The sequence below is a fragment of the Microplitis demolitor genome, chromosome 9, assembly GCF_026212275.2.
Source record: "Microplitis demolitor isolate Queensland-Clemson2020A chromosome 9, iyMicDemo2.1a, whole genome shotgun sequence".
NCBI classification, from domain to species: domain Eukaryota; kingdom Metazoa; phylum Arthropoda; class Insecta; order Hymenoptera; family Braconidae; genus Microplitis; species Microplitis demolitor.
In genome coordinates, this window is record NC_068553.1 from 15881034 (window position 1) to 15893476 (window position 12443).

General features: G+C 27.8%; 2 protein-coding genes across 3 annotated transcripts; one reads left to right on the forward strand and one right to left on the reverse strand.

The window, feature by feature from the left end:
• The first annotated feature begins 144 nt into the window (after nt 1–144).
• Nucleotides 145–1558, forward strand: LOC103573611 (60S acidic ribosomal protein P1). Its single transcript, XM_008552766.3, has 4 exons — nt 145–360; nt 489–636; nt 1143–1247; nt 1451–1558. Exons 1-4 carry the CDS (start codon nt 289–291, stop codon nt 1462–1464), a joined length of 339 nt encoding a protein of 112 aa, XP_008550988.1. The 5' UTR covers nt 145–288; the 3' UTR covers nt 1465–1558.
• Nucleotides 1559–3138: 1580 nt separating this feature from the next.
• On the reverse strand, nt 3139–11367 carry LOC103573612 (synaptotagmin-1). Of its 2 annotated transcripts, XM_008552767.2 has the most exons (8): nt 11282–11367; nt 8365–8464; nt 7807–8157; nt 7556–7734; nt 6103–6210; nt 5248–5368; nt 4798–5147; nt 3139–3815 (listed from the first exon to the last, which is right to left on the reverse strand). In XM_008552767.2, exons 3-8 carry the CDS (start codon nt 8141–8143, stop codon nt 3528–3530), a joined length of 1383 nt encoding a protein of 460 aa, XP_008550989.1. In that variant the 5' UTR covers nt 8144–8157; nt 8365–8464; nt 11282–11367; the 3' UTR covers nt 3139–3527. The 2 variants fall into 2 exon arrangements, with proteins under 2 accessions (XP_008550989.1, XP_008550990.1); XM_008552768.2 differs by lacking the exons at nt 8365–8464; nt 11282–11367 and adding an exon at nt 8261–8351.
• Between the last annotated feature and the right edge of the window lie 1076 nt (nt 11368–12443).

A 12443-nucleotide genomic window follows, 5' to 3' on the forward strand; every position in this document is an offset into this window, starting at 1 on the left:
ATAATAATTTATATTTATTTGAATAGTGTTAATTAAAAGTGTCGTGTGAAAAATGAAATTTAAAAATTCCCGCGCTTGAGCAGTTGGTGAACCGGAGGTAAGTGGCGCTACTGATTTCCGTAAATTGTCAAGGTACTGCGATATTTTTCTCCATCTTTTCTTTTTCGTTGTTCAGTCAACCCGCGTGCTTGTTCTCCTCGTGAGCTAAGGCCGGATTAATTGTATCGGCGACTTGCACTTTTTTATAAAACCATCCAATAATTATTTATAAATAAAATAAATCTAAAGATGTCGACCAAGGCTGAGCTCGCTTGCGTTTACTCCGCATTAATCCTTGCTGATGATGATGTCGCCGTTACTGTAAGTAACCTATCATTTTATTACTTAGAAATAAAAAAAAAATAATTCCACGTGTACAAATTTTTTTAAAATTTTGAATATTCAAATTTTTAAACTCATTGCAATATTTAATAAATTTCGTATTTTAGGGTGAAAAAATTCAAACAATTTTGAAAGCCGCCAACGTTGATGTTGAGCCTTACTGGCCAGGTCTTTTTGCCAAAGCCCTTGAAGGTATTAACATCAAGGACCTCATCACCAACATTGGATCTGGTGTTGGAGCTGCACCAGCTGGTGGTAAGTTTATTTATTTATTTATTCAAAAAAAATCCTCGTGGTTTTGGTCATTAGACTTTATAATTACTGCACCATTGCAGTGCAACTTATTTTACACAGTTTTTTTTGTCGAATTATTACCAAAAATTTACGAAATAAATTCAGAATATTTACGGGAATGAAACAGAAAAATTACAGGGTTTTAATAGCATCAAACCGTAATTATATAGTATGTTCATAATGTATCGCCACAACTAACCGCTCTAGTTATTTTCACTTGCAAAATATTTTTTTTTTTCATAAGATATTGTTAGGAAAAAAATCCAAAAATTATTAGACGCGAGAGGTATCCTCATATCATCCTCTGGATCAGTGTGTAAACTGATTCGGTCAGCATTTATGAGGAAATAAAAGCAAGTTAGGAGTTGTCGGGTTTAAATTATTCAAAATCTAGACCTAGCTCCTTTCAGGCAACATTTAAAAATATTTTTTATTTATTTGTTTATTAATTTTAAAATTTTCTGCAGTTCCAGCAGCCGCTGCTGCCACAGCTGATGCTGCACCTGCGGCTAAGGAAGCCGAGAAAAAGAAGGACGAACCTGAAGAAGAGTCTGATGATGACATGGGATTCGGTAATTAAATTTTTTAAAAATAATAAATACATATATTTATTTATTTCAATAACTTTAACAACTAAATGATTATCTAAACATGTATTAGCTACTGAATATTTAAATGTAGACAATTTTTAAAATGATATCAAAGTATTTATAGTTGTCTAGTAAATTTTTATTTGAATATTTTTTAAAATATAATTTTTTTTTTATTGTTACAGGTCTCTTTGACTAATTTCAATTACCGAGGTTACAATTAATTGTCATTACTTGTGTATATTGAAATTAAATCATTAAAAAATAAAACAAAAATCATTTTGTAAAGAAAATCAAGTTCTAAATTAATTTTTGTGCTCCTTTAACTACGTATTCCTGGTCCCAGGATTTATTTATATTAAGTATTCAAAAATAAGTAAATACATGGATGTAAGTATGTAATTTAAACAATAATTTTTTTTTATACAGTAATTAGTATAAGTAATTAATTTAATTACTTATAGATGATTGATAATAACAAAGATGGATAATTATTACAGGTGTGCGAATCGAATTCGAATCGAATTATTCCTTAACTCTAAAATTTTTGAATTATTTGTAACTTTAAATTGGAAAAAGTTTATCCAGCTTTCAAATATTAAATTTTTATTTGATGCAGAGTTTAGTTTTTAAAAAAACCAGAAAGTATTCTTTCGTACACAGAAAAAAAAATTCTCGACTGAAAGTAAATATTCTTGACTCAAGAAATTCTTTTTTAAATCACAAGTTTTTTTTTTGATAAAGTTGAAATTTCTAACCAAGACAAATTTTCTTGGTTCAAAAAAAATCTTGACTTGGTTCCCGAAAACGTTTGTTTACAACATATTATCTCTGCCAAAAATTTGAATTATTGAAAAAAATATTACACTTTAAGCCTATCAAAAAAAATTTTTTGGAATTACAGTCGACTACCCGTCATAAACCTCTTCCCCTCAATCGGCAGGTACTGAGTCCAAACAGCCCCCACTTAACAACTTTTTTGAGTTTCGTAGCAGACATCCTGTTATAAGCCTCCGTTAAAATTACATAAATTATAAACTAACAATAGCAACAAAATATCTAAATTAATTATGAAAATTTACTATCGATCTTTCGCGGATAATAATTTTATAAATATTAAGTTAAATATTATTTATTGGTGATAATTGTAATGATTAATTACAATTAAAGCTTCTGATACAATTTAAAAGTTTTATTGAGCATTATGTTGATCAATAACAATTATTATTATTATTACTTTCATTAATACCGGTGTCATTATTATTTTTTACATTACAATTATTATTTGTGTAAAAAATAAGTATTTATTTTAGCGCTATAAGCACTAGAAAAATCTGGACACTGGCGCTTGTGACAAAGCGTAAATTTGACGTTTAAAATGATATAAAATAAACACAGGCTTATAACGAGTAGTCGAGAACAAAACTAAACGCACGGTGGGAAGACTGAAATTTTAATATAAATTTCCCTGCGTCTCCTAGTTCAAACTTATGACTAGTAGTTGACTGTTCGTAAATTTCCAAATAGTTTGAATTCGATCCGATGCCAATAATTCGTAAATTCGCACACATAATTATTTTTTCTATCGAAAAATTTTGATTGATTATAAATATTAAGTAAACTTGAATTACTTGTATCCTGTAATTAAAATATCTACAATTTTATTTTACCATATAAATTTAAATTTATTAAAAATATTTAAATTTAAAAACTACAGTATTTTAAATTTTATTTGTTTGTACTTATAATTTAAATTTTTATTATTAAATAAAATTGTAAATTATTTAATTACACAAAAACAATGTACAATAATTAAAGTATAAATAATACTAATTAAGCTTTGAAAGAAATTTTTTAAAATCAATTTGCGCTTTCATAAAGTTCAAATATTTATTTGGGTTTCAATTAATTTGCTTTGTTTTTTTTACTCACATGTCTAACGACAAAGACAAATATTGATATATTTATATATATATATTCATTTTGCTAACGATAAAATATTCTACATGTTGGCCCGCCATCAGTACGGTAACTATTTTATTTAATGATAATTAATTGATGATAAAAAAAGTTATCAGTTTAAACAAAAGTATCATAAAGCAGGTCTCTGAAGTGTGCTCACCAATTCTGTACACCTTATTATATTTAATATTATAAATTATAATTAATCCATCCACATATTTATACTTATACCATATACATATACATATATTTACTTTATTATTATTATTATTATTATTAGCATCTGTATTAAATTATAATTTATGAAGAATCTGTACGTTTGTCTGGTCCAGTAAGTGGTACCTTTTGAACCGAAGCACCTTTACCTGATAAAACTCGGTGGAAAAATTCCCTTTGACATTTTTTTGACACTTCGCAACGTGCGAGTAGATCACCACTTGTCCTTACAATCGAAAATTCGAGAAGACAATTTGATAATATGTCGCCTCCGAGATCAAAATTTAATACGTCATTCCACACTGGGCTTTGATCCCGACAAATAACTGTACGTTTTTTCTTGAAACTTTTTCCATCTTTGAATATCGTCACCTGTACAACCAAATATTAATTAAATATTGTTTAATTATTAGGGTGGTCGTTAAAAATTAAATTTTCTCAGACGTATGAAAAGCTTATTTTTAATGAAAAAATACCTGGGGAATTTGATGTTTTTTTTTTTTAAATAAAAAGAACACGTGCTTCAGATCAAAGTTCATTTTTCGATACAATTTCGGTTTTTTTTAAATATCTCATGAAATATGCAGATTAGAGGAAAAAATCATAGGAACAATTTTGTAGGAAATTAAATTCTTGACAAAAAAGGTCATATTCATTTTTTTTATAAAATGGGTATTTATGAAGATATTTTGAAAAAACTTGTTAGATCTTATCAATTGAGCATTTTAAGGATTACGAATGTTAAAAATAACGTTTCTTCTTAAATATAGACAACTTCGTAACTCGTAACATATCAATCATTAATGCTTGTTATAGTTTCTATATATTAGAAAAATGTTATTTTCAAAATTTGAAATCCTTAAAACGCTCAATTGATAAGATCTAAAAAGTTTTTTAAAATATCTTTATAAATTATTTTTTCATTAAAAATAAGCTTTTTATACGTTTTGACTCAAAATATTTCTGCTTGTTTACGAAACTATTGAAAATTTATATCAATAAATTTCCTATTTGAAACCATTTCTTCTTTGAAAAATTCTATTCCAAAATTTTTCTATCCGTCACATTTATATTTGATTTTATGATAATTCTTTACGAAACTTTTTTATCAGCCAATAAATCTTTTCTATCCTAAAAAATTTCAATCCCAAACTATTTTCTTTGCATCTTGTCATCTTCAAGTTTGTGGGGTCAAACTTGAAAAAAGTTACGAATAGAAAAGATTTCAAATGAAAAATTTATCGATAGAAATTTTCAATAGTTTCGTTTTCGAGTAAAAAAAAATTAAGTATAAACGTAATATTTTCTAATAATAATAATAGTTTTAAAAGGGGTGATGATTAAATGAATTTACCTTTACGTAAGTGTCATAGTTCTGATTACCAGACTCATCAGAAATAGAAAGATTGATCGCACGGATAACAATTACTGTTAATTTAGCAGCATTTGCATCGTAACAAAGTGACACCATAAGCTCGCCAAGTGGGTCTGATCGATAAACACTACCCTCTGCGCCGTACCTGTGTATTGGTCTTGTCAGGGTGACTGGTTTAATACCAAGATATTCACTATTATTAAGTGGCAATGGTAAACGGACGTAACCAAGAGCACGATGTTTTGATGCTGGATCAAAATCATAAAGAAGAACCTCTAGAGTTGTGCCAGTTAATGACGAAACTTCAAATGTAAACTCTTCGTCGAAAACTGAAATTTAATTAAATAATTAGCTAATTGCTTTTTTGTTATTGATTTTTTTTCTCTTTGTATGTTGAGGTGATTAAACGTGATGGGAAAGTTAATTTACCCGGGTTCAAGGTACATCGATGAACTTTTGTTTGCCACGTATTGCTTCGGTCTGGCAACAAACGTATCTTTGCGTATGGATCAGCATTCCCGCTTAATTCTCTAGCTCGTAAATCGTGCGCCTGTTTAATTTAAAATCACAATTTTATGTTCTATCTTATTGATCAGTATATATAGATAAGAGTGGGGGCAAAACGGGGTACTAATTTTTTTTAAAATGTTTTTTAAAAATTCAAAAGTCACTTGTAAATATAATTGAGTATTATTTTGAATTTTCTTTTCACCGTTTTCGAAAAATTTTGTTTTTGTAAAAAAATAGTAAGAAATCAATTTGATTTTTTTTATTATCAATTTACAATAAAAGAACTCGGTGTCAAATTACTTGAGATGTATTTCAATAATCAACTTTAAAATATTTACAATTTTTTAAATTTAATTAACTTTTAATAATTTTTGAATCTATTACTTTAAGGAAAATATAATTGATTTTTTAAAAATATCTTCTTTGGAATTAAAAGTAACTTAAATCTTTTACTTTGAAGTTAATAATATAAAGTGATTAATAAATAAAAAATTACCAATTTAAAGTCGGTAGTTAAACTTTTTCAAAAATCGAAAGTGTCAGTCGAAAAATGTTAATGACTTGTTTTATGATAAAAGCTATTAAAATATTTTTTTTCCTTCGCATCCAATAATTATGTGAAGTGTAATTTTTCTTTATGTAAATTACTTACAAGAAAATTTAATTTTATCAAATTTATTTAATATCCAGAAATTTTTTTCACCTTTTTTTAGAAAGTACCCCGTTTTGCCCTTCCATTCTTTCCCTATATATATATATTCCATCATTAATTACCTCAAGAAGTTTTACAGTTAAAACACTAGTTGTTGAATCATATGATAAACTCAATTGTAATTCGCCCCCAACATCATCCAGCGAAGATGAAGACGACCAAGAAGATTGCTAAAATAATTATGATCATTAGCAATAATACAGTAAGATCTGATTATTAGCAATCGTTTAAGGGTTGTAGGGAAGAAAATTACTAGAAATAATTATTCCTTGCTACTATATTTTGATTCTGCGGTTCTCGAGTTCATTTACATGAATTTTGTACGCTTTTTTGTAAGCAATCGCAGTTTTTCATTTACTTTCATATGGTCTATTAAGTAACCGGTCTTATTTGCCCGGACAATAATTTCCCAAGCCAAATTTATCAGCAATAAAGTGTGGCAAAATTTCCCATGTTAATTTACATGATTAAATTTTATTTGGGTTATTTTTGTACATGGGAATATTATTTTGGTAATTTTTTTATGGTGAATCGTGTATTTATTGGTGACGGGCTAATCCATACAAGCATTGCCTCAAAATATATATTTGTTTTATGTATATTTTGACATTAAACTCCTTAACTAGATTTTATAGTAAATGAAATAATTATCTCGGCAACCATAAGAAATTTCTAAGAAATTTAACCTGATTTCCTATTAAAATTAATTTATTGAGTAGTTTCGTGTTATTGAAATAAGACCCTATCAAAAAAATTCATATGGGAATCCAGCCTAGATTCCTATGTGAGTTCCCACATGGCGTTTTCGAATGGATTCCCATATGGTTTTCCATAGGAATATTAATCTGTTCCTTTATTCATATTCGCGTATTAATAGACGATAGACATAGAAATCCAGATACCCCGGATTCTATAGAAATTACTTATATAGAAACCCAGATTCCTATATGAATTTCCCACAAAGAAATCCATACATCCAAATATCTATGTCAAGTTCCTACATGGGGATCCAGGTACCCACAGTTTCCTGCATAGATTCTTATATAAATCCATACACTCCTATATTAATTCCTATGGATTCTTACATAAAGCCATACTTTTCTATATGGATTCCTATGGGTTCTTATGCAATCCCACATGGATTTTTTTTGATAGGGAGTTTGAATATAATCGTTACTCGTAAGCTACTTGATCAGTCGATTTTAAAATTAAATCAGCTCAAAGTCTTAATAAACCATTTTAAATGCGGCAAAAAAAAATATTTAGATCGATTAATAGCTTAAATAATAAATAAATACTAATAACTACCATCATCATAAATTTGATATCATATATAAATATATTAGAATAATAAAAAAATAAATGTAACTCGATTGCTTATAAAAGTGCGAAAAATCCTACTTAAGTAAACTCAATAACTTGCTACCGTTTTAAAATACAATCAAGAAAATGTATCAAAATTTCTCATGACCATTTTTCTGTAAATCATAACAGTAAATTAATTTATTAACCTACTTTATGAAACACCGAATCGCTGTCGCTACTTAATCGCGACCCATGGGAAGATCTTGGCTGCGGCCTGACTATTACCATACGTTCATCACTAGCAACGAGCGCACCACCTGGTAATGGAGGCGCGATTGGACTCACGGGAGTTCTCGGTTCATCATCACCTTCCGACAATCTCTGAATAACTAATAAAAAAAACAAACCAAAACAAAGTTAAAATTTACCATCACCCAATAAACGTAACACAAAATCCTTACCTTCACGCGAGTCCAAAATACTAGTGTCATAAGGCGGATCGCGTCTCGTCCACTCGACCTCGTCGCACACATTATCACTGAAATCCCTTGATCCAGATGTTGGATCGCAAACAATACCACCAGCAACATTACCAAGTTCAATAAAATCTTGCGTTGATGATTTAGCGGCTTCTTTAGCACGATCCAACAGGTCTTTCTCAAACCAATTAAGCGGTTTACCACCAGGGAAATGACGTCGTTTCACGCACATTGCGTAAACGATCCACGCTGACAGAGCACCAGTAGCTGCTCCAAAGCTGGTCAAGACAGCGGTCAATCCCATACTGTGGCCGAACATCTCGTCCGTTAAATCTATAATGACCATGAAAAATTTAATTACTCAACGTCAAGCTCCTCCAATATATACATATATATTTACATATATATATGCCCAGCAATTTAATTAATAACTTACCTCAATATTTAAATTAAATCAAATTTAAATTAACATTGTTCTGTTTATTATTAAATGTCATACTTAGTAATATACATATTTAAAATATCAAACGTTTAACTCACCGGGAAGAGTACTCTACATTATTCCAGCACGTATTCAACCACCTCCAGTCTAGGGGTTACGAGTTGGTTTACGCAAGCGTCGACTAAATTGTCGATGTACCTGTGTATAGATAAGACTTCAATACTTTGAATCAACATCACCCACAATCAACTACATTTATATATATATATATATATATATATGTCTACTTGCTTTTACTACTACTAATACATTTAAGATTACTATCAAACTGTAAGAGTCTACAGACATATATATATGAGTATATGGACCAGTTAATCCGCCTAGAGGCTTTATAACCGTCATCCTAGCTTTCGTTTCAGCTTTTTTTTTATTTCTTTTTCCTACGACACTCTCAAACTCGCCCTTGAACTTTTACCCAATACCCGACACTATCCAAGTCGCCAAGTTTTTTTTTTACTCTATATATATGTACGATAAAGAATAATAACAATGTTACGAATGTTTTTGCACAGCGTGTAATTTATGTCTCTGATGGTTCAACTTAAATTCAACAAAAAAGTACACGCCCATGGATAAATAAAAACGTTCCGAGTTTAAATTTTGTAATCGAGCTTTTGATTTAATGGTCACAGTTAACCAAAAAATTTTAAAAATAATTTAAAGGGTCGTTTTTAAATTTAATATCTAATTGAATTTTTGAAGAGCTAGAGTAAGTAAAATTTTTATTTTCATACATTCAACATTTATTTTTCTCTGTATAGCTCTTCAAAAATTTAATTGGATCTTTTTCTCATATTTATGTACTAATATGTAAAATTTCATTAAATTCTGGCGGTAATTTTAAAGCAGCACTAACTCAAGATTGCATTTACCTTTTTTTTTAGTTATTACTTTTTAATCGCGTGTTTAATAGCTTGACGTTTATAATTTTATTTTTATGTAAAATTTTTTTTTTATAGTGCATATAAAAAGATCACGGGTAGTTGGAAAATGTCGTAAATTATTTTTAGAGTCGATGGTGGTATTTAGGACAAAAGTAAAAAAGCTGAGACTCTCCCCTATAGTAATTCAATTTTAACAATGGGAAGATCAATATTTTTTTATAGTAATATCCTGAAGTCATCCATGGTATTTATGTTTTAATTTTTTTTAGGAAAAATATTTATAATTTTAATTTATATTCACTGTAAAAAATCGGGAGTGAATTCGGAGTGATTACGGATTTATGACAGGAAGTTAGCATTTAAAAACATTTGAAAATTTTTTTATTTTTTTTTTAACAAAAAAATATTTTGAAAAATTGCACTTATAGTTTATGAAATTTTCGACATGTGCATTTTTTTAGAAATATTTTTTTTTTCATTATTTATTTTTTAAAAAAATTTTTTTAAATTTAAAATCCCTGCAAACTTTTAAATCCGAATTCACTCCAATTCGGAGTTACAATATTAAAATGCAGTCTCTCTGTATTAATTCTGGATATATCCACGTTCACTCAGAAAATTTTTTACAGTCTAGTAATAATTAAAAAAAAAAAAAAGTTAATTAAAAATATAATTATTTAATAAATAATCTGGACAGCAGTTGGCCCTGTGAGCCAGACTCTAAAACTTCCCGCTGTTTTCGAGCTCCTTGAGCAACATTTGAAAATTTATATTTTGAAATAAAATTTACAGCATGCATTGATTTTAGAGTCAGAAAATATTTTTGTCACGAGAAAAAAATTTTTTTTTTTTTTTGAAATCCGAATTCTAATCATTTTTGAAATTTCTCGAGCGACCCTCTAAAAATTGTTTACCGAGTTGATTTTTGAAGAGGATTCTTACAACATATGACTCGAAAACACAAATTTTCAATTCATTTTTTTTTTTTACCACCCTAGTACAGATACACAAGCATAAAAAATGAACCCGGTTTGAAAAACTGGTCCTTAAATTTTTAGATCCAAAACTGACCTCAGTGAAGTTAGCCGACGTCTAATAATTTTTAGATTTTTTTCTGAACGATAAATTATTAAAAAAAAAAAAAAAAAAAAAAAAAAAATGCACCAATAGTTTTTTGAATTTTCTACACATGCATATTTTTCTTTTTTTTTTTTTGTCATAAACTTGTGGTAAAAAAATTCAAAAATGTTTAACTGCCCATTGACTTCAAAATTACAAATAAAAATAAAAAATTTTAATTAAAATAAAAAAAAAATTACTTCTTAATTTTTTACATTATATAAAAATATATCCAAATATAAATAAACTATTTTTACTTTAATAAAAGCCGCACCATATGGCGCTATTAAACTTCAATCTTAGCAATTGACGTAATTAGTATTCGAACCAAAACAAAACCATTAAACTTAATCTTCACTCTTGTACATTATTCGTTATTACATTCAATTAATAGACCAAAGCATATAAATATATAAAAAAGTATATGCTAATAATAGAAGACATTTTATTAAAAAATAACACATCGATTATCCATGTAATACTTTCAGGTGTTTTAAAACCGTTTATACAACAATAATAATCCCCTGTAATCTTATTTTCACATGACGTCATTATAATAACACATTTTTTTTGCTTATATATTTTTTATAATACATAAATATGTTAATAACTCATACATTTAAATTTAATTGATAAAATTATGAGTGTGAATTCAACAGACATTAGAAAAATTTTAAATTATCATTAAATAGACTAAATAATTAATAAAATAAAATTTGAAAAAAATGCACATTTTAAAAATTTCAAAATTAACAAGTGCATTTTTTGTAAATATTTTTTTTTTAATTATTTATAATTTTAAATTTGTCTGATGTCTGCTACATCATTCACTCTCATATAAAATGACATTTTTCCGCCACAGTATAGATAAAAAATATTTAAATATATATATATATATATATAAATATATATAATATATGTTATTTATATAAGAGGCACATATTTTATTTACCTGTGCGTAATATATGTCCGTAATCAACAATGTTCAGTTTCATACTAATGTAATATTCGTGTACACAACCGACAATTGTAGTAAAAGAAAAGCCTGGACTGGTGATTTCAGGGTAGGTCGAATTGAACGTGACTTGTAGATGGTGAAAAATAAAATACGCAAGCGCTGTGGGAATGTGGAATCACCATCACCCTTAGCTTCACATCCTCACCCTTACTCTGCTGCGAATAAACACCCTCGTGGCCTTCAAGCTTTACAACCCAGCACCCATCCCTCGTTCTCATAATAAATATACACATCACGTTTTCTCATTTCATTGTTTATTTTTTTATGTGACATTGTTAATTAATTTATTAAATTATTTAGTTTTTCATTCAATTATTGGGAATACTATTAATTGCTTTTCATCTATTGCTTGGATTAAAAAATCAATCATTTGTTATCTTTTTTCTTTTTTGATAAATTTATATCAATGGATTATATTCTATTGATGATAAATTATGAATGGAAGTTTAATGAATAAGTGATTATGGAAATTAATTATTCATTTTTAAAGATAGAGAATAAATTATTTAATAATTAGAGTGAATTTTAGCGGAGGTTTATTTATGTTAAATAAATTTATATTTTTTTTAAATAAATAAGTGGAGATGAATATAAAAAATAATTATGGTAATGTAAATATTTATGAAAATATATATATTGCTTTTTATTAAAAGTATGAACTAGAGCTTTGTAGGAATTCAAGATATTTTCGTTATTAAACCGGTTATCCAAGTCAAAGTATACATCATACTGAAGTAAGCTGACGTCTAATAATTTTTCGATTTCAAAATGATAAATTATAAAAAAAAAATATATAAAAAAATTGCACATAGAGTTTTTTAAATTTTCTACATGTGCATAAGTTACCCGCGGGTAATAAGGCCTAAGTGACAGAAATGATATTTAAAATAACCGCTTCTGCTAAAGGCTACTCTAGAAGAAGGGTCTTGCATAGAGATGTTACGACAAATTTATAGTCCCGATACCACGTTCCCTGTCTTCTATATTTCATCATCCTTCATATGCTGTCGTAGCGCAGAAGAAATTATAAAAAACAATCTAGTCTTCTGACTCTTAAAAAGAATACTGATAATTTTAAATGCTGTTGAGCAAAACA

Coding starts and splice junctions, on each gene's coding strand:
- LOC103573611 (XM_008552766.3), top strand. CDS start 289: ATGTCGACCAAGGCTGAGCTCGCTTGCGTTTACTCCGCATTAATCCTT. Junction 361..488: donor ATGATGATGTCGCCGTTACT/GTAAGTAACCTA, acceptor TTCGTATTTTAG/GGTGAAAAAATTCAAACAAT. Junction 637..1,142: donor TGGAGCTGCACCAGCTGGTG/GTAAGTTTATTT, acceptor AATTTTCTGCAG/TTCCAGCAGCCGCTGCTGCC.
- LOC103573612 (XM_008552767.2), bottom strand. CDS start 8,143: ATGTTCGGCCACAGTATGGGATTGACCGCTGTCTTGACCAGCTTTGGA. Junction 6,211..7,555: donor GCGATTCGGTGTTTCATAAA/GTAGGTTAATAA, acceptor TAATTATTTTAG/CAATCTTCTTGGTCGTCTTC. Junction 3,816..4,797: donor ACTATGACACTTACGTAAAG/GTAAATTCATTT, acceptor TTGGTTGTACAG/GTGACGATATTCAAAGATGG.